At 56.0% G+C, this 20,745-nt stretch overlaps 2 protein-coding genes across 4 annotated transcripts; one reads left to right on the top strand and one right to left on the bottom strand.

Annotated features, from left to right (window-relative positions):
- The first annotated feature begins 2,937 nt into the window (after positions 1-2,937).
- On the top strand, positions 2,938-13,411 carry GALNT5 (polypeptide N-acetylgalactosaminyltransferase 5). Of its 3 annotated transcripts, XM_085067221.1 has the most exons (12): positions 2,938-3,924; positions 3,976-4,190; positions 6,746-6,912; positions 7,422-7,541; positions 7,901-8,036; positions 8,403-8,522; positions 8,890-9,007; positions 9,192-9,515; positions 10,484-10,564; positions 11,121-11,282; positions 12,265-12,457; positions 13,010-13,081. In XM_085067221.1, the coding sequence occupies exons 1-12, from the start codon at positions 3,019-3,021 to the stop codon at positions 13,012-13,014; spliced, it is 2,547 nt and encodes an 848-aa protein (XP_084923347.1). In that variant the 5' UTR covers positions 2,938-3,018; the 3' UTR covers positions 13,015-13,081. The 3 variants fall into 3 exon arrangements, with proteins under 3 accessions (XP_084923347.1, XP_084923345.1, XP_084923346.1); XM_085067219.1 differs by having other exon boundaries at positions 2,939-4,190; XM_085067220.1 differs by lacking the exon at positions 12,265-12,457 and having other exon boundaries at positions 2,942-4,190; positions 13,010-13,411.
- A 4,223-nt stretch (positions 13,412-17,634) lies between these two features.
- On the bottom strand, positions 17,635-20,656 carry ERMN (ermin). The gene is made up of 3 exons (XM_085067222.1): positions 20,270-20,656; positions 19,869-19,955; positions 17,635-18,285 (listed from the first exon to the last, which is right to left on the bottom strand). Exons 1-3 carry the CDS (start codon positions 20,514-20,516, stop codon positions 17,855-17,857), a joined length of 765 nt encoding a protein of 254 aa, XP_084923348.1. The 5' UTR covers positions 20,517-20,656; the 3' UTR covers positions 17,635-17,854.
- Positions 20,657-20,745: the final 89 nt, after the last annotated feature.

Here is a 20,745-nt window from a genome sequence, read left to right on the forward strand (position 1 = left end):
GGTAGCATCAGCCACATGTCTGATCCTGCCTTTTGTGGACCACAGCATTGTCTTCAACTCTGCCTTGCCTCTTGTTCTGGGAAAAGGGTGCCCAGAGAAGCTGTGGCTGCCCCTTCCCTGGAAGTGTCCAAGGCCAGGTTGGACAGGGGCTGGAGCAGCCTGGGACATTGGAAGGTGTCCCTGCCCATGGCAGGGGTTAGGACTGGATGAGCTTAAAGGTTCCTTCCAAACCAAACCGTTCTGGGATTCTTATGCTCCACAGAAGAACTACAATTTACTAAGCCAGCCAGGCTTTAGCAAGAGATCATTCCTTCAGGAGTTCTCTTTGGACAATACATCATTTACATAGAGACCTAGAGTGAGTTATACTAACATTGCTTTATCTTCTGGGACACTTTTGGCTGAAAAAGTGTTGAGTGTTCATCTTGAAGCAAGCTTGCTTCTGTGCTTTTCCATCTGACACATCAGATTATTTTAATGATGGAGTACTTGATTAAATTAATTCCTCCCTACAAAAGCAGCTGTCTTGTGTCATGGAATCTGTTCAGCTATCTGGAACATTTGTACTTGCCAGGGAGGAGAGCCAAAGCACAGAGTAAGTGGAGGGAATGCCTGACCATAGCGAGATGGTGACGACTTTGTCACAACGTGTAAATCTAAAGCCGAAGCTCAGCGGGACGCCTTGGGTCTCTCCCTGCCCAGGCAGGGCTGGATCTCGTTCCCAGGCATTAGGGAAGAGGCTGCTGGCCTGGCCCATTGGCAGAGGAGAACACCTCCAGCAGCCCCAGGGGACCTGCCATGTGCCACCCTGTCCCCATGCTGGTGCTGAGCCCCACTGCACCCAGGCTGGCCGGGGGGTGAACCCCAAAGCGCAGCCCCTGGCTGTGCCTGCAGGTCCCAGCAGTGGGGACTCAGCCATGCCTGAGCATTCCTGCTACCAGAGGGAGGGTCAGCATCAGCAAGGGAAAAATAGAGAACGAAAATGGAAAAGCTGTGCCAGCATGGTGAATGAAGCACAGACCGTGTGCGTCAAACTTTTATTTCTAAAGCAACGGAATTGTTCCATTTAAGTTCATCCCTTGCTTACTCTCAAGCTGCTGCTCATTTTTTACCCTTTAGGCAGTTTTTGCAATCTTATCCTTCCCTCCCTCTCACTGAGAATTCTCAAGTGCCATCCACACATGCAAATCTTCCAAAATCAGAACTGCCTGCCACGTCTGAAGGAGTTTGCTTGGCAGAGAAAAACCTTGGAAAAACAACAGAATAGCCATTTCCTTTGTTTTCCATCACATAATGTAACCATAGGCTGGGTTTTGATATTACTACTTCTTTTAAGTATGAATGTTAAAGTAATTTTTTCCACTTATTTCTTTTCAATATCCATATGCACTTAACTGGGTTGGAGCCCTTCATTTAACAAAATCTCCTGCTTTGGGATTTGGGATACAGTGCATTGTTATTAAATTTATTAATACCAGAGAATTTTAAGAGAGTTTAAGCTAAGTTTAATAAAGCTGCAAGATACCAGCTCCGGCTTTTTTCTTTCACATCAGTGTTTGTATCCTGAGTTCTTGGAACTGCTGCCCACACCTCACACCTGACCCCACAGGTCCTTCCCCTATGTCAGCAGGTGCCTCAGCTGCCACCGCGGCTGTGCCAGATGTGTTCACTGATGGGGGAGCTGCTGCCCGGGGACTCTGGTGTGGGCAGTGGAGCCCCAGGATGGTCAGTGTGCCAGTGCCAGCTGGTGACAGGGTGGATGGCTCCCTGTCCCTGCTCCTGGACGTGGTGGGATGGCAGAGACTCCGAGGTGTGGTTTTGCCCACTCAGTGCTATCCACCCATGGGGGTGGGCCGGGCTGTCCCAGCAGGCAGAGCTCACCCCTGAACAGAGCACTTCCCAAATATCGCAGCTCCACACAGGCTCTCCTACATGGCCCTGTCTGCAGAAACAGCTTCTGCTGGTGGTTCACTGGGTGTCACCCACACCCCACAGCAGGCAAGGCTGGGGGGCACTGGGAGCCCTCTGTGCCTGGGGTCAGTCCATCTCCGCAGCCACGCACACCTGAGCAGGCACGGTGGGGCTGCCTGGGGCGTTCTCAGGATGCCCTGCACAGCCCACCTGAGCACTCCCAGGCTGGGGCACCTGGTGCCTGCGGGCAGCCGCAGCCCTCAACTGCCAGCACTGCCAGCACAGCTGGCACAGCTGGCACTGCCAGGACAGCCAGCATGGCCAGGACAGCCACCACAGCCAGTGCAGTTTGGGCAGCCAGGATGGTCAGCACAGGTGGAACCACCAGGACAGCCAGCATGCATGGCACAGCTGCCATAGCCAGGACAGGTGGCACAGCCAGCACTGCTAGCAAAGTCTACCACGTTCCAGCCTGCGGTCCAGGGCCGGAGCAGAAGGGTGGATCCTCTCGGGTTCCTTTCTCGGCGTTCTCCGGCTCAGCCCACCGGAGGATGCAGTGCCTCGCCAGCGTGGCTCCCGTGCCCTGTAATCGAGCGGGATGTGGAACACTCCCACATCTTCAGCAGAGCTCAACCCCCGCCTGCCGCGCCAGCTGCCACGTGGAACAGGGACACGCACGGCTGCCCCGGGACACAGCCCTGCTCCGGGCAGGGACCCCCGGGACACAGCCCTGCTCCGGGCAGGGACCCCCGGGACACACCCCTGCTCCCTGCCACTCCCCTGGGCAGAGTGCCCCGAGACACATCACCGATCGCCCGGGATGTCCCCTCCAGCCACATCACTGCTCCCTGGGGATGTGCCCCCCGGGCTACACCACCCATCCCGGGATGTCCCCCCAGCCTCAGCCCCGTTGCTGCCGGGCGGGTCCCGGGTCGTGTTCCGGGGCGGGCGGGTCCCGGGTCGTGTTCCGGGGCGGGCGGGTCCCGGTGCGGCTGGGGCGGGGGCAGCCTCGTCCCATCCCCATCCCATCCCCATCCCGTCCCCATCCATCCCATCGCCGTCCCGCCTCCCGCTCCGCTGGCCCGCGGCTGCGGCGGCCGCCCGGGGATGAGCGGGCTGCGGCGGCTGTTCCGCGGCAGCGGCCGGGCTCTGGCCTTCGTGTTCGCCGCCTCGGTGGCCTGGCTGCTGCTCGACATGGCCGCGCTCCGTCTCTCCCTCGGCGAGACGGGCGGGCGGCTGCTGCGGGAGGCGGCGGGGCGCGGGCCGGGAGCGGGAGCGGGAGCGGGAGCGGGAGCGGGGCTGGGGCCGGGAGCGGGGCTGGGGCTGGGGTTGAGACCGAGACCGGCGCCGGGGCCGGGGTTGGGACGAGCGCGGCCCCGGCGCGGCCCCGAGGCGCGGGCGAAGGCACTGGGGGAGCCGGGAGCAGCCCCGGGCGGCCCGGGGACATCGCCGCCTCCCCGGCAGCCGCAGGGCCCCGGGAGCAGCGAGCCGCGGGCAGCCGGGCCGGGCGGGACGGGCACGGCGCCGCTCGGACATATCGCCGCCGGCAGCGAGCAGCGGCCCTCCGGCACGGCGGGACACACCGGCCCGGCAGCCCAGCCTGGACCAGAGGAAACGGACACGGGACGGAAAGAAACTTCCTCCAAGACTGGCTTCGTCCTCATTAGCAAAGAGGGGATGAACCTCGCCAGTCCCGCAGCCCCGCGCGGTGCACCCCGCTCGGCGGGCAACGCCACAGGGAGACACGGAACGCACAAAGAACTTGCTGACGAGAGCACTGATGGTGCCCACGCTGCCACTGCCACTGCCACTGCTGGGGCCACCGCGCTGGGTGGCCAGAGCCGGACGCTGGGTGCGACGCCAGCAGCAGCTCCCGGGCCAGCTGGCACCGGACAGGACCGACAGGAGCAGGCGGGAGCAGCTCCCGGAGCGGCTGGCACGGGACAGGATGGGCAGCAGCAAAGGGGACCAGCTCCTGGAGCAGCTGGCACTGGCCAGGATGGACAGCAGCAGGTAGGAGCAGCTCCTGGAGCAGCTGGCCTTGGCCAGGACGGACAGCAGCAGGCAGGCAGCAGCCCGGGGATGCACAGAGTCCTGTCCATGGATGCAACACTCGCCCCAAGAGACCCCCGCGCTCCCGGCCAGTTTGGACACCCTGTTGCAGTCCCTGAAGATAAACAAGAAGAAGCAAAAAGTAGATGGAAAGAAGGAAACTTCAATGTCTACCTCAGCGATCTGATTCCTGTGGATCGAGCCATCTCGGACACCAGGCCTGCCGGGTAAGATCCACGCCCCTTGCACAAACCCCTGTGCCACACCCTGGGAATGGGCTCGGTGGCTCTGGAGAGGGTTGCTGGGGGCACACCGAGCCCTCCACTTCAGCCATGCTTCCTGTCAGGTGGCTTTTGCTTGTCCAGGTCGGAGCAGCTTGTTGTTAAATGTGAAACTGGGTAAAGTTTGCAGGTTGTCACAACCCACTGAGCCTGGCTGCCCAAAGGGCACACAGCACAGCTGATGGGGCTCAGGCCCCTCTGTGCCTTAGAGCACTGTGCCTGGTGTGTCTCATGCAGCTCTGAGCACGGCTGGTTTCAGAATCTGTGTGTTGGTTCCCAGACCCTGCACCCCGTCTGTGTGTCTGGGCAGCAGGAGCCCCACTGCCCACAGGGGCTCTCACACCTCGGGCTGCCACAGCCCTTCCCTCGAGGAGGAGCCACCCCAAGGGCCCTCCTGGCCAGGGGACCTGCTGTGGCTCCTCAAAGCCCTGCAGGAGACATGAGGAGTGCTGGCACCATCCAACAGGCACGGGCTGGAGAGGCAGTTTGAGGACTCTGGTGCACATGTTGGGAGGGATGTGGAGTTTGGGTTTGGAAAACTCACACAGTTAGAGTTGCCATGAAAGGTATAACTGATTTTGTGCATCTCAGGACTGCACTTCAAAAAAGTTACTCCCTGCCAGGAGGAGAGCAGGACAAGGCAAGGGCAGTGCCTCACCAGCAGAAGGACAAGAGGTGGGGGAGCTGCAGTGCCAGGTGGGCTTGGTAGTGCTGGGTTGATGCTTAGACTTGATGATCTTAAAGATCCTTTTCAACCTAAGCCATTCTGTGGTTGTGGCAGCCGCAGGGAGGGTGGGGAAGGTGCCAGCTCAGGGGGTTGCCAGGGTCATCTCTTACACTCAGCCCTTCCTGCAAACATCTCTCATGCCCTGGGCAGGTGACAGACCTGCCTCATGCAGAGACCCTTCTGTGTCCCTCTTCCCACACTCACACACCACGGTGGGGTGGGAAGTGTGCTGGGATTGTCTCCCATCCCAGGACAGTGCAGACATTGCTACAGTGCTGGTGGTGCGTGCTGAGGTGAGATCCTGCCCGGGAAGAATGGAGCAGGGAAGGAGGCAGACAGCTAGGGCTGCTTCCTGATGCCACCTACAGAAGCCACCTGTGCACAGGAGCAGAGCCGTGGTGGCACAAAGCCAGCACTGGGTTTGGTGTGGACAGCAAAGCCCCGGGGCTGTGGAGCAGGAAGCACCTCCGGGGAGTGACACAGCTGCCCTGGAGGAGACACAGCCGTCAGAGGAACACCTTGGCCAAACAGGGCGCGGCCCTGGGGATGGGAGCTGCCGCAGGGCACGCTGGTGCTGGCAGGAGTCTGTGCAGCTCTGTCCTCAGCCTGTTGGCACAGCAGGTACCAGACTGTAAGGGCCAGCTCAGGGCAGTGGCTGGTGGCAGCTCTTGGGAGCCAAACAGCTCATTATTGTTTTGGTGTATTCCAGTCTCTCCCAGTTTAGACTCCAGTTCCTCTTGTGATTCTTCCTGGAGTGCTGGACTAGAGCACTGAAATCTGGCCAGTCCATCCCTCTCCGTACACAATACTCACTGCTTTTGGAACTTCACTGGCAGTGCTGGTGCTCACCGGGCACTGTGTCCTTGTGCTGGTGTGAGGAAGAGAGCCCTGAGGAGGAGTGTGATGGGCTTGTGGGGAGCACTGCCTGCAGTGCCTGGATCAGAGGTCTTGTTTCTGAGGGAGTAAGGGAAGAGAAGGCTCCAGGGAGACCTCAGAGCCCCTTCCAGTACATAAAGGGGCTCCAAGAAAGATGAAGAGGGACTTTGGACAAGGGCCTGGAGTGACAGGACAAGGAGCAGTGTTTTCCCACTGCCAGAGGGCAGGAAGATAGGGGATACTGGGAAGGAATTCTTCCCTGTGAGGGTGGGGAGACCCTGGCACAGGCTGCTCAGAGAAGCTGTGGCTGCCCCTGGATCCCTGGAAGTTTGAGGCCAGGCTGAATGGAGTCCTAAATGGAAAGTGTCCCTGCCTGTGGGAAGGCTTGGAAGGAGGTGGGCTTTGAGGTTCCTTCCAACCCAGACTATTCCAGGATTCTGTGGTGGAGGACAAAGGGGGCATGACCCAGTTCTGCTCACCAGCTGCCCAGCAAGGGGGTTGTGGAGGCAGGACTGGATCCAAAATGGAGTTTTTCGTGTCTTCTGGCCGCTGACCTCCCTGAGACAGAATGACACATCTCAACATCGAGTAATTCTGGGATGATTTTCACTTAGCCAGAGCACTTCTGATTAACTGTGAAACCCTGAAATACCTCTAAATTTCCTTCAGAAGAGGTTTCTGTCAGAACCGAGTGAGCACATCCTGTCCCATGGGGCTGCCCACGAGTGGGGCCGTGGGGCTGTGTGTGGGGCTCTCCCCTCACCCCTCTGTTCCCCTCCCCACACTCCATATTTCACGTTGGGCATTTTCCCCTTCCCTGCCCATTTTCCCAGAAGCACGAAGCCCACAGGTTTTCAGGAGTGTGACTGGCCATGTTGAGCCCATGTTGCTGTTGCAGGTGCTCGGAGCAGCAGGTGCACAACGACCTCCCCACCACCTCCATCATCATGTGCTTCGTGGATGAGGTGTGGTCCACCCTGCTGCGCTCCGTGCACAGCGTCCTCAGCCGCTCGCCTCCACACCTCATCGAGGAGCTCATTCTGGTCGATGACTTCAGCACTAAGGGTAGGTGAAGCTTCTGCTGCCTTTATGAAACTAATAAAACTTGAGGGCAAAATGCAATTTGTTCTCTGTAATTCAATTCTGAATAGGAGAGAAATCGCGTTTTCTCCCTCCGGTGTATTGAAATGCATCCCCAGCCTGTGCCGGGCTGAGGGGGATCAGAGGCCAAGGGCTGCTGGGGTGGCTGTGGTGATGAAGGCAGAGGCTGCTGTCTGCATTCCAGCTGGTACTGAAGCCCTGCACTGTCATGCTTCCACTCTGCTGACTTCAGCCCTTAAAAATTTAGCAATGATGTAATTTCCCCACTGATGGTTCTCCAGGAAAGGTGCTGCCTCAGATGGGCTTCAGAGCTCACACCACACACACAAGAGCTGTGCGCCATGGCCAGATGTTCACACCCCAGACCTGAGGACCTGGTGTGCCTGGAGGCTTCCAGGGAAAAGCTGCTTGTGGCTTTTCCCGCAGTAAGTGGATGCTAGTGGGTCAGTCAGGCTCTCCCTCTCTCCCCGCAGAGTACCTGAAGGAGCAGCTGGACAAATACATGTCAAGGTTCCCGAAGGTGAAGATCCTGCGTCTCAAGGAGAGGCACGGGCTGATCCGGGCCAGGCTGGCAGGAGCAGAGATCGCCAAAGGTAGGGCAGGAATTGTGTTCCAGCTGTGTTAGGATCCCCAGCACCTCTGGGATCCCTCCCAGCACTGGGGTTTGGTCCTCCCAGTGCACCAAGGGCGTCCTGTCATCGGGATCTCCAGCCCCAGCTCCACCTCCTGCCCCAGCCGGACCATGTCAGCCCTGAAATGACCATTTCTGTCAGGAGCTGCCCTGCCAAGCAGGGAGAAAATGCTCTCAGCTGTGGCTGGGCAGGTCTGGGGAGCCAAAGAAGGTTCGTGGCACAGGTGGCAGCATCCTGAGCCCACAGGGTGCCCAGGGAGGCTGCCCAGCAGGGGCTGGGTGGGGGTGCCCGAGGCCTGACCCTCCTGGCCTCTGCCACAGGTGCTGTCCTGACATTCCTGGACTCACACGTGGAGTGCAATGTGGGGTGGCTGGAGCCACTGCTGGACAGAGTCCGTCTGCACCGCGCCAAGGTCGCCTGCCCTGTCATCGAGGTCATCAGCGACAAGGACATGAGGTGAGGCAGCTCTTCCCCTGGGAACCCCACAATCCGTGCTGGTGTCCCAAGAGAAACCTTTTACTGGGACCACCAGTGGATCCCTTACAGGTGGGCATGGACCCCCAGCTGGCCTCCAGCAGCCTTCCACAGGGGACATGAAATGCTGCTGTGCACCAGAAATGAACATTAGCTGTGGATGTGGTTCATGTTTATCACACGTCTTTTTGCTTTTTCACAACTTTTAGCACATGAAGAGGATTCCTGATGAAATTTGTTAAAATCCTGGTTTAATTACCTACAGATACTCATCTTCACTCATTAGGGGTGACATTTCAATCAGGAATGTGACTCAGAATTAGTCAGCCCAATCTTTTCTCTCTTCAGTTACATGACTGTGGACAACTTCCAGCGTGGGATTTTTACTTGGCCAATGAATTTTGGATGGAGGCAGATTCCACAAGAGGTCATTGAGAAAAACAAAATCAAGGAGACTGATATAATAAGGTAAAAAAAAGCAAATGCTAGAGCTTTGCAAACCAGCCTGTTCCTTTAGTAATAATTTAGCAGCAAAAGGTCCTCCTGTGAGGCCAGATGTTGTTCCTTCGTGGCCAAGTGTTGTTGCTGTGTTTGCCATGACAGCTGAGGCTCAGGTGTGCTGGGCAATCCCACCAGCAGGCATGGGCAAAGCCCAGGAAGCCTTTTTCCCCACTCATGGCTCTGCTGGCATGTTGGCCATGCTGCCAGGGACGGGAGAACATTCCACTGCCTTTTTCCCTTCCCTGCCCCATTACAGCTTTAAAGGCAGGGAAAGCCATCCAAATGCCACCTCTGTCACGGCCACTGTCACACCGTGTGGCCTCTGTGTTCCCAGGTGCCCAGTCATGGCAGGTGGCCTGTTCTCCATTGATAAGAACTACTTTTCTGAGTTGGGAATGTACGACCCAGGACTGGATGTCTGGGGAGGGGAAAATATGGAGATTTCGTTCAAGGTAGGTCACTGTCATGCACCCTGCCAGCCTGGGTGGGTGGTGGGGCTCGGGCGGGGCTCGCCAGGGACAGCTCTGTGCTGGACACCCCATCTGCCCTGACCTGACCTTCTGCTTCTCTCTTGGCTTGCACAAAGCCAGCACCCAGCATCAACTCGTGTCTTTATCAGTGACCTCTGTTCCTCAGGTCTGGATGTGCGGAGGAGAGATCGAGATAGTTCCCTGCTCCAGAGTTGGGCATATTTTCAGGAATGACAACCCTTATTCCTTCCCAAAAGACCGGGTGAGGACGGTGGAGAGGAACCTGGCCCGTGTGGCAGAGGTCTGGCTGGACGAGTACAAGGAGCTCTTCTATGGCCACGCTTACCACTTGGTGCTGAACAATGTGGATGTTGGTGACCTGACCCAGCAAATCCAGCTGCGGAAGAAGCTCCAGTGCAAAAGCTTCCGGTGGTACCTGGAGAATGTCTACCCGGACCTGGAAGCTCCCCTGGTTAAAGCTAGTGGGGTGGTATGTTCCCAAAGGATTCACTGTTCCCAGGGCATGGCTGTGCACCAGGCAGCATCCCACACAGCTCCCTGGGCTTTGGTAGCATTTTGGATATCTGATGTGGCACAGAGGTCTGGATTCCACACTATCTTCAGAAAGAAATAGGTCAGAGATACAAGGGATGAGGGATCATTGCCCTCTGGAGAGCTAGTTGGGTGTTTGGATGGTGCTGAGACAGGATGTGCCTGCGGGCTGGATGTGCCCTCGGGGTGAGAAATCCCTCCCTGGTGGGAGGTCCTGCACTGCACTGGGGTCCTGGGGGATCCTCCCTTGCTCTCCACCCAGCTCGGGGGTTGAGGTGCTGTTCGAGGTCTGCAAGGGTACAGTGTGGGGTCTGTAAGGGCACACCATGGGGTCTGTAAGGGCACACCATGGGGTCTGTAAGGGCACACTGTGGGGTCTGTAAGGGCACACCATGGGGTCTGTAAGGGCACACTGTGGGGTCTGTAGGGTCACACTGCAGGGTCTGTAGCTCTGTGCCGCAGCCAGCAGAGTGCAGCAGCCTCCCGCATTCCCAGTGCTGCAGGGCTGGGCAGAGGCACCAGCACTGCTCCAGGCACAGAACCTCAGTGGGCAGAGAACACCTTGAAGTGGTTTTGGATTCAGTGCTGCCTCCTCCAGCCCCTTTCTGGGCACCTTGTGAGAGAAACTGGGTCAGGCTCCCCTTCTCCTCCACCCCAGAATCCCAGAATGGTTTAGGTAGAAAGGGACCTTAAAGCCCAGCTTATTCCATCTGCTGCAATGAGTAGGGACACCTTTCACTACACCATGTTGCTCCAGGCCCCATCCAACCACTTTTCCTCCTCCCTTAGTTATGTGAACAGTGTTAATCAGAGTCCTGTGAGCCCAGCAGATTAAGCACAGTGTTACAGCCTGTCCCACTTATTGGGAATTTATGTCTAAATGTGCATTCTGTCGTTGTTTCCCAGCTCATGAATGTGGCCCTGGCAGGGTGCATCGCTGTGGAAGGCACCACGCTGCAGTTTGAGGAGTGTGATGTTAACAGCACGGTAAGGACAGCCTGCACACACACTGCTGTGTCACTGCTTCTGGTGCTTGGCGTGGAGCTCCTGTGCCTCCCCGTGGTGACCTGTCCCCTCCCTGGGAGCTAACACAGCCCTTCCCACGCGGGGACATGGCCAGGCAATGCCTGGGAGCAGCAAGGGGCAGTAGTTGCCTGTTGGCACAGCATGTAGCCAAGCAGCCATGTCAGAAACAGCAAATGCAGCTGATACAGGGAAGTTTGATAAAGCTGAGTTTGCACATGAAGACAGAGAAACATTTAATCACCAGCCTGTGCTTTGTGTGCTGATGCTAAACATCCAGCTGTACCCTAGCCTCCCTTCCAGTGCCTAAAGGCTCCAAGAGGGCCAGAAAAGGACTTTGGACAGTGGCCAACAGGACAAGGGGGAATGGGTTCCCACTGCTAGAGGGCAGGGATAGATGGGATATTAGGAAGGAATTGCTGGCTGGGAGGCTGGTGAAGCCCTGGCACCAGCTGCCCAGAGCTGTGTCCATCCCCAGCAAGCCTGACAGGGCTGTGTCACTCTCTGCTCTCTCCCACAGAGCCAGAAGTTCAACTACACGTGGCTGAGGCTGATCCAGCACGGGGAGCTCTGCCTCGCCCCGTCTGGCATCCTGGGAGCCATGGGCCTTCGCCACTGCCAGGGCAAGAGCCGCAGCCTGGCCTGGCTGCACAGGTCACTGGCCACTGTCCAGCCAGGGCTGGTGAGTGACACGCTGGTGTGGCAGCCCCTGCCACCATGGGATGGTCAGTGTGCTGGGAGAGCACTGGTGGGGGTCACAGCCTGGCACGGGGGTGTCACACCCCCCTCTGCTTGGCCAAAGCCACCTGTGCCCCTGAGAGTGGTGTTGGTGCCCCTGGCACTCCTCGTGCCCCACAGCAGGGCTGTGCCAGTCCAGTGACGAGCACCCCAACAGGGCCTGCCAGGCTGGGGGGCACTGGGGGACATGCCAGGCTGGGGGGCACTGGGGGACATGCCAGGCGGCTGCTCCAGCCAGGCACTGCCACTGTCTCTGCAGCAGTAACAAAACATCCTGGTTTTACTCAGAAACCGTCAATAGTGCTTAAAAGAAGATGAGTTGGTATTGATTGGCTCTCGGCTCACAGTGGTTTTTAGAGAAAGCATTTATGGAAGGAAAAGAATGGATACTTACATTAATTGCCTGCACTGTACAAAGGGTCACGGCTGTATCTCTGTCAGCCTGCTGCAAGTAGTTGTCCAAAATGCTCTGAAATGGCATAGTTTATTGTTGAGAAAGAAATACTCCTCTCTTAAGAAAGAAAAAATGTACTTGAGTAACACACTCAATATAGAGACAAGTTCGTGTTCCTATTTGGTTTTTTCAGCCCAAAGTGTTCAGTGACAGAATGCCCCAGGGTCACCTAGGGTGTTTTGGGAAAAATACAGGAAAATTTGTATCCACTTACAAAAAATTGTGAAACTATAATTCCACTTTGTGAAAAACATGCAAAAATATCCAGGGAGCTGTATGGGACACGGGCAGGTCTTGTTTCCTGTTCCAGCCTAAGTTCTCAGCTGAGGGTGAGATGGATGTGGTGGTTGCCTTTTACTGATGCCAGCAAGAGGAGCTTGAGGAGAGCTCAGTGGCTGCTGGCTGGAGTAGTTCTGGTGCTTTATCCTGTCCTGACGTCAGTCATTATGTTGTCTAGTGATGTGAAGTGCAGTTCCTACCTGCACAGAGATCCAGCTTCTGCCCACACCCCACTCCACACATCACATCAGGACTGTTTCATCTCAGTGTTAATGAGCTGATCCTGAGAGTCGCTGCAGGGCAAGGAGTGGCACGGAAATGTCTCTTGCCTGTGGGAGTTGTCCCTTACCTGCAGCATCACCTGGCTGGCCACGGGGGTTGGAGAGGTAAATCCAAGCAGATGTGAAAAGCAAGAGGATGGAGATCACTCAGACTTTTTGTTCTTTCACAGTCCAGTGTACTACCCCTCATTTGAGCTCCAGGGCTGAGTTACCTGACATCCTTTACAGTGCAGTAACTGTGCTGAGTTCATCAGCCAACAAACTCAAACACGAAGATCAGTGTCCTGCTGTACATTCCCTTTGTAGCAAATCCCATCCGAGTGACTCCCTGCACATGGTGATTGCCATGCAGACAGTGAGAGAGCTCATGTCTCTATTCCCAGTGAAGGGAAATCCAGAAAGCACAGCAGGTGTGGTGTGACCCTGGCTCAGCAGCCAGTGCAGGCTTGGATCCCACCCCAAAATCCCTGTAAGTCAGCATGGATATCCCAGTATTAGGGACGAGCCAAAAAAGGGCACAACATAAGGAGCTGGGCTCTCTCATAGGGAAAGCAGAGCTGCTGCTGCTGCTGCTGCAGGAGCCCTAAAACCTGAAGGCCCCCTAAGCCTGAGCTCCCCAAAGCCCAGACCCCCCTAAGCCCCCTCTCTCTCCTGCAGACTGACCATATCATCTCGGAGCACCAGCACCTCCCGCAGCCAGCTTGCTTGGAAGTGGATCCCTCTTTCAAAGCCCTGAGGGTGAAGCCCTGTGACTCCACAAGCCCTTATCAGAAGTGGCAGTTTGGCAATTACCATGCAGACTGAGGCAGCCCCGTTGCACCAGAACCACCGTGGTGTCACCGTGGGCTCGGCCAGGACATCGGTGTGGCTGTGACAGCAGCTACCAAACGGGAAGCATTTCCAAATGGAAATTGAAATCCATGATTTGATACCAGTGCAGTGAGAGAGCAGCACATCTGGTGTGACAGTGCCTCAACAGATCAGCCTCGTTTTCCCTCGCTGTAGGAGACTTTGGAAAAAAAACATTTTCTGTATTATTAAATGGAAATATTTTTTGAAGTCCCTGTCCTACTCTAAGCAAACATCCTTCAGTTCCCCCCGACAGCAGCATAAGCTACAGAAATGCTTCCAGGACCCTGTAAGTCTGTAAGCAGCAAATTGTGCTGCTTATTCCTCCACAGAAACTGGAAGTTTATTGACCAATGCATCAAAAAAATTCATCGCCATGCCCATGCTGGATCCAGCTGCAGGATCTGCCCTGTGGGACCTGGTGTGTGAGAGGTGAGGATCAGGGTTCAGAGAGGAATCAATCACACATCGATAGAGCCCGTGGGTAATAGTGGCAGGTGGATGTGGGTCAGCCCCAGCAGGGGCTGCAGAAGAGGCCTGGAGCAGTCCTTCCCTGTGCTGGGGACAGCAAGGACACTCGTGCCTTGCTGGGGAGAGGAGCTGCTGCAGCCAGGAGCCAGAGGTTTATCCTGTTTCTTGCCAGAGCCACACTCTGGGGGCCAACCTGGTAGTTCTTCATCCCAGGGCAGCCAAGCTGTCCCACCTGGGGCTGGCAGAACTCCACCATGTTTCCATGCCCCTGTGGCTTTTGGGGGGCTCTCCAGGAGCACTGCTGCTCCCCTCAGCCCTTGCTGCATGGCACAGCCAAGCTCTGCACACCAAACTCCCTCTGGACTCGCTGTCACAGGCAAGCATTGTCCTTACTGTGAACCTTTTCATCTCCAAAATCCATCATCAGCCCTGACGGGACGGATTTGATGGGAGAATAAATTCTGTGTGCCAGGGCTGTGAGATCCAGAGCACAGAACACCAGGCAGGGTTTCTATCCCTGTTCCCATTGGGATTCCTGCTGTGGAGTGCTCTTCCCTGTACCCCTGTGGGGTCACAGTGGAAGGCAGCTCTTCTCCTGCCCCACTGCCCTGTGCTGAGGTGAGAGGCTGCTCCAGCATAAGCCCTTGTGATACCTGGGATACCTGAGCCTGGCATTCACTGCTCACAGTGAGCAGAGCCAAGCCCCAGTCCTGCCTCATAGCCCACACCTCTCCTTGGGGTTTGCAGAAGGCCCCAACATAAAGCTGCCTGTGATGTGGTGGATCAATGCTGACAGGATCTGACAGGCTCAGTCTGCCAAAATATTGACTGGCCCAACATATTTTCCCAGTTGACTCCTGTTCCAACTGTCTTCCTGATTTTCTCTCCCTCCTTCAGTGCAGCTAGCCCGCAGTCACCATCAGAAAAATGACACAGACGTCGTTTGGGCAGTCAGCTCGTATCAGGAGCATGAATTTCATCAAATTCTGTTTGCTGACATTCAATCACTTGTCACTGAGCAGGCACCAGGCAGTCATATGTCACGGTCACATCCCATCGCCAGCCCTGTCACTCGCACGCCGCTGCCCTGCTCGTGTAAATGCTCACTTCCCTGTTGGATCTTTGCTCAGAGACTGGAGGGTGCCTGGGGGCTGCTGGCAGTGAGCTGGGGCCCTGCTGCTGCTCAGTACTGAGAACATTCCCGTGGCACCAGTCAGCCCAGTCTTCCAGAAACGAGAGCATTTTTCCGGCAGGCTCGGCAGCCGTGGCGATGGCGCTTGTGCCGCTCGTCCTGCTGTCCCCATGGCCACACCGGGTGGACATCGCCCCACGGGGCACACCGAGAGGGGAGCAGAGCCTCAGCAAGGAAAAACCACTGAGGGTGGAAAAACCCACGCCTGGCATGGGGACTGGAGCCCCTGATGTCCCCGGTGTGGGCAGGGGGAAACAGGCAGGGCTTTTCCAGCTGGGAACAAATGGCTCTGGAGCTGGGCTGGGGAGGAGCACATCCTGCTGTGCTGCCATTAGTGAGTGCCCTGAACCCAAGTGGCCATGGTGGGAGGCCCCATTTGGCTTGTTTAAAAATGAAAAAATATTTAAAGGACGGAATAAATTATTTTAAAAAAGAAGAATACATGATAACAAATGAAGCTGCTTCCTCTGAGCACCCTCTCTAGGGACTCCTGCCCAAGTTACTGCCAGGCTGAACTGCAAAGCATCACCCCAAGAAGAACCTTCAAAGCACCAATTCCCCTGATTTCTGGCCATGTTGGCTCCTCGTTGGGTGCAGGGAAGGGCAATATCTGAGCTGGCTGCTGCACCCACAGCTGCTGCAATTGGCACCAACACTCTCCACAAGGCTTCACCTCTTACTCACCTCTGCCATCAGCCTGTACCTGCCACTGCAGAAACAGAGAGAAAGCATTTGCAGGCTGTCGTTGCCATGCCCTAGTCAGCACCTGCCTGCAGTGCCTCTGCTCCAAGAGACAAGTTTCCTGGTCTCTGGGTGTCCCTTGTCCTCACAGGCTGTGCAGGCAGCTCCCTGCTCAGCTCCTCCGTGTGCATGTCTGACCCACTGACCACGGTGATGGCCAGAGCTCCAGCACCCCATCTCTGCCCGTTCATTGCCTGTGACCCCTTGCTGTCCACACCACAGCCACCCGGAGGGTCAGGCAAGGTGGGAACGGCTTGTGGGAGAGGCCCTGGGGCCCCGAGCATCCCAGCGCTTTTAATTTGATGTTTTTTTCAGCTACCCGAGAAAGCAGGAGAGGGCGCTGCAGCTCTGAGCTGAGCAAGTGCTGCTTTGCAGGGAAGGTAAAAAACAAGTTTAAGATTCTCAAAAGCCTGGTGGAGCCTTTCCCACCGAAAGCTCTGGGAATAGTCTCAAAGACTGAGAGAATCAGAGTGGTTTGGGTTGGAAGGGACCTTGAAGTTCATCTTGTGCCACCCCCTGCCATGGGCAGGGTCACCTTCCACTGTCCCAGGTTACTCCCAGCCCTGCCCAGCATGGCTGGACATTGCCATGGCCACGTCTTTAAGAGGGACGTGTCACCCCCAGAGCAGCTGTCAGCGGGAACAGACCCACAGTATAAGTTGGTACAAGTGAAGCTCAGAACTTGCCCAGGCCAAGGGGCAAATAAACAAGTGTGAATGGCACAATGAGGGCTGTGTCTGCTGGCACAATGCAGAATTGCCATGTATTATTTTCACATTGCAAATAAATAATTGGCTTTATGTAGAACAAGAAAAGTCAAAGCGATATTCAGTGCTGCTGGAGATGTAAAACTAATCCTTAAAAAGGCACTTATGGCTGCAGGAGGCCACTGTATAACTCGGTCCTCACCTCTTCTCCTTTGCCAGATGCTCTCAGCTCTCCCAGATGCTTTCTGGGATGACAATTGCAAAGCTCAGTCCCACCTCCAGACAAATCTGACTGTAAAACAGCTGGAAAAGATTGCCACCACTGCATGGTGGCTACATAAAGGTCTTACAAAAAGGAGAAGGGTTATGTTCAGGTGAGACAAAAATTATGGATAAAACTCACCCAGCTTTGATGAATTAATCTTTAAAATTTTACACCTAAACTTAGCATGAAAATCAAGAAGACATGTAAGAGTGGCAGCATTGGGAAAACAGGCGTTCCTGGTGGTAGCCAGGCTCACCAGGTGCACACTGAGGCACAGGCAGGGATGTGCCAAGTGAGCTGCTGCCCTCAGGGCTGGCCCAGACCCCGGCTGTGCCTCTGGAGATGGCACTGGTCACCAGTGCCACCAACCCAAAGTCACCCCCAGCATCCCAGGCTGGCAGGGCAGGCACCATGTCCAGCCAGCACCGACAGCACTGCCCACAGCTGCCCCTGGGCCAGTCAGGGTCCTCAGCACCAGGCTGGGGCTGCCAGTGAGGAGGGACAGGGGGTAGAGGAGCTTGGTTTGGGTTGGCTGCACCCTGGGTCACAGTCTCACTCAGGACAGGCTGGATGGCAGTACTGGCATGGGCAGGCAGGTGACACCATCCCATGGGGCCAGCAGGCAGTACTAGACCCACCTGGTGCTATCACACCTCGTGTGAGGGGCAGCAGGGAGGGCATAGCGTCCTCAGTGCCTTCTCATCTCCTTCAGTTCCCACACAGCAGCACCTGCCCACGCTGCTGATCCACCTCCATCCCCCAGCACAAGGTGGGCATGGACAGCATGGGCACAGGGAGGCTGCCAGGACACCATCAGACACCAGGACAGACAGACTGCACAGCAGAGCAGGGGCCATTGCCAGCAGTTAGCCCTTTTTGTTTCCCCTGCCCTGGCAGTGTCACAACTGCCACACTGCCAGCTCATCATGGCACAGCTGGTGGCTTGGGCCACATGCCTGTTGGCACCCAGAAGAGCCCCAGCCAGCTCAAGCCATGCTGTGCTCTGAACACAGTCAAAAAGTTGGAGAAAAAATAAGAAGATAACTTTAAAATCAAATGAGTGTGTATTTAGCAAACTGATTATTTATTTTCCTGCGCTATGGATGCCTCTGCCCCTGTCAAAGCCAAGATGTTAAATTTTCACAGTGTATTATAAATCATGTACAAAAAGGAGAAAAGCAGTGACCTTGTGTTGTGTGAAGAGACACGTCTTGGGGGAACAAAATCAAACCAAACCCAGAGCAAAGGCTTGGTGCATTAGACATGTCCCCCTCAGTTCATAAGTGCATCATGGACTCAAACTCATCGATGCGCTGTTTGGTGTTTCCTTTACGGATCCTCCGGTAGGAGATTGTATTGTATCTGGAATAGCTGTGTCTGGAGATGTCATTTTTTTTCCCCAGGCTGGGCTGCTCCCCGGGTTTCTCCAGCGGGGAGTTGCAGGCGGGGCTGGCCAGGGGCGATGGCTCCTTGCTGCTGTCTCGCTGCTGCAGGCGCGACGCCTCGCTGTTCTCCTTCTTCATTTCGATCACCTGAACTTCATCCTCCTCCGTGTCCTCCTCCTCGGCCACCTCCTCCTCCTCCTCCTCGGCCGCATTCGCTCTGGGGTCGGCGCTGCCTGCCAGGGTCTCCTGCACCTCCCTGCCGTGCCCAGCCGCTGTTCCTGGCCCGGAGGTGCCCGCGGGCAGCCCTGCTGTGCCCCCCGGCCCTGCGTGACACGGGGCTGCCCTGAGGAGCTGGCACTCACCACCTCCTGCCCCAAATGCCCATCCTCAAGGTGACAAGGGGAGCCTCGCACGGCCAGGCTGGACCCCAACCCCAGCGCTGCCTGGGGGCACCCTAGGGACGCTCCGTGCACTCCAAAACTCATTCCTTGCCTTTTTAATGCCTCTCTCTGTTGTGCTCTCACCGGGGGAAGGGGAAGGGGAAGGGGAAGGGGAAGGGGAAGGGGAAGGGGAAGGGGAAGGGGAAGGGGAAGGGGAAGGGGAAGGGGAAGGGGAAGGGAGCCATTGTGCATGAAGTGCCGAGCTGTGCCTCCCCGGGATGTGCTCCTCCCGCAGCAGTGGCTGCCCCGGCTGCCATGACCATCTCCCATCTACCCTGTTTGGCACATCTCTGTGGTTAATGATGCTTTAGTGTCGCAACAAATGGTCTATTCAACGTTTTGCCTGTGGGGTCCAGAGTATTAATTAGACTAAATTGGTTGGGTACTAAAAAGCTGCCTGCAATTTCAAGATAAAGTGCTGTGGTTGGAAGGGGGTGCAGGGAGCCCGTGAGAGATCCTTTAATAGGTTTTATTGTGTGCTCCTAAAGTAGCACAGCTGGAATATTGCTCTCAGCTTTACGTGCGAAAGCCTCCACCACTATTCACCTCCTCACAGTCTAGGCAGTTGCTATGAAATATTAATTTGCCCATGACAAAAGTTTGGATATTTTTCCTTTTGTGAATGAAAGCAGGCTTTGCTCGCACGGCACAGCCCGTGCCTCACTTAGAGCCCCCTTCAAAGCTCAGGGCAGAGCATCACCAGCAGCTTCCCTTCCAGGCACCCGTGTCCCACCACTGCCAAAGTTAGTGAGACAGGAGGAGCCTGTCGGTGGGAGACGTGGAAAGGAGTAATTCCTAGAGCCCCACTAGGAGAGATGTGGCTGTTCTCCTCTAGTAACACTCCATAAAATACCCCTTTTGGAGAAGTGGCTGCAATTTGTGAATTAAATATGTTCGTTTATGTATATACTCAGTACATTTTTAACTCATGACCAGGACAGGCAGTGACCCCCCTGCAGGCCCACTCACCACAGGAGGTGGCTGAGGGTCCAGCCTTGGCTCTTGCTCATTTCCACCATTTTCATCCAGAAATGAGCAGAGCAAGTCCCAGGAGCAGGTGTTTAGGAGAGCAATTTTCTGTGGATACTTGGGCATTGGGGGATTCAACACTTGGTGAATCAGGCAGGAAAATAATTTGGGTTTTGAGACAACTAGCGGCCTCCCAAGGTTCTCCTCTGAGCACAGAGCAGAAGACAGAGCATCTCCCAGTCTCACGAGGCTCTTGGGGACCTCCTGGTTGAAGACCCCAAAATGCTTTAATACCTCATGGTCATGGAGATGTGTAAAACCTCTAGAAGATATCAGCCATCGTTTCTAAGGTGCAGCAACTCACAGGCGAGAAATGAGTCACTGCTCTCTGGAATAGAAGGGTCTGACCCCATTTGAAAAAATGAATAACCACCAGCATCCATTGCCTCATTGCTATGCATCAGGGAACCCCCACATCCGACGGCAGTTTGCATTACCTTCCCCTGATCCCTGGCCATTGGTCCCTGTGTCCTGGATATCCGCCGCTCCCTGCTGTAGCGTCCCATCGTTCTCCTCTCGCTTCTCTTTGGGAAACACAAAGCACAAGACATTGGCTGATGGAGCAATTAGTGATCACAATCAAGTTTTAATGGCTGCAGACTGGCAGATTTTCAGAGCAGGTTATTGAATTGCTCATTTATGTAGTTTAGTTTCTTTAGTTTTCACTGCATCCCTCAAATTTGTCCCTGACTCCGAGTTACTCCAAGCCACTGTTACAGCTACCACGGATTAGTAATTCCGACTACCACACACTAGCACATCCCGTTATTCATCAGGCTATAGATAAAACAGAACTTTTCTCTCCCAACACTTAGAGACAGGCAGCCCTGTACGATACCTTGGCATCGCTTCTCTCCAGTGAAATTCTCAGGAGCGACGTCCTCTACCAATGAATTCCTATTTTCCTCCAGATTTTCCTTCTCAGGTGAAGCGTCAGGGCTCGTTTCCGCATTCGCGTACACGACTGTCCCAACAGATTTTGCGATTTCATCGATGCCGCCGATGCTCTGGAGCGGGCCGTCCTGCGGGGGAACGCTGCCGTTGCACGCCGGCATGGTGGGTGCTGCGGGGGCTTCTTCTGTCATGCTGAGGGCAGCGAGTGCCGTGCCGTGCCGTGCCGGGCCGGGCCGGGCCGGGCCGCGCTCCGAGGGCCCCGCTGCCGCCCCGGGGTGGGGAGCTCTCCTCACCCCTTCGCCCCGGGGTCTGTTCCCCTTGCCGAGTGCTCCTGGCCAGGCTCCTCTGCCGCACCATCCGCTGTGCCCGGCGCTTGCCAGCCCAATCAGCACCTCCCGTGTCGCCGAGGCTCTGCCCGTT

This window comes from Lichenostomus cassidix, chromosome 7 (genome assembly GCF_008360975.1).
Source record: "Lichenostomus cassidix isolate B80296 chromosome 7, HeHo_3.0, whole genome shotgun sequence".
Classification (NCBI taxonomy): Eukaryota; Metazoa; Chordata; class Aves; order Passeriformes; family Meliphagidae; genus Lichenostomus; species Lichenostomus cassidix.

What these genes read in the sequence shown, in the direction of transcription:
- GALNT5 (XM_085067219.1), top strand. Translation starts at nt 3,019, where the DNA reads ATGAGCGGGCTGCGGCGGCTGTTCCGCGGCAGCGGCCGGGCTCTGGCC. An exon ending in AAGGAGACTGATATAATAAG is followed by an intron (nt 8,523 to 8,889) that starts GTAAAAAAAAGC and finishes CTGTGTTCCCAG; the next exon opens with GTGCCCAGTCATGGCAGGTG. An exon ending in TGGTTAAAGCTAGTGGGGTG is followed by an intron (nt 9,516 to 10,483) that starts GTATGTTCCCAA and finishes GTTGTTTCCCAG; the next exon opens with CTCATGAATGTGGCCCTGGC.
- ERMN (XM_085067222.1), bottom strand. Translation starts at nt 20,516, where the DNA reads ATGACAGAAGAAGCCCCCGCAGCACCCACCATGCCGGCGTGCAACGGC. An exon ending in TGGAGAGAAGCGATGCCAAG is followed by an intron (nt 19,956 to 20,269) that starts GTATCGTACAGG and finishes TGTTTCCCAAAG; the next exon opens with AGAAGCGAGAGGAGAACGAT. An exon ending in TGGCCAGGGATCAGGGGAAG is followed by an intron (nt 18,286 to 19,868) that starts GTAATGCAAACT and finishes CGTGTCACGCAG; the next exon opens with GGCCGGGGGGCACAGCAGGG.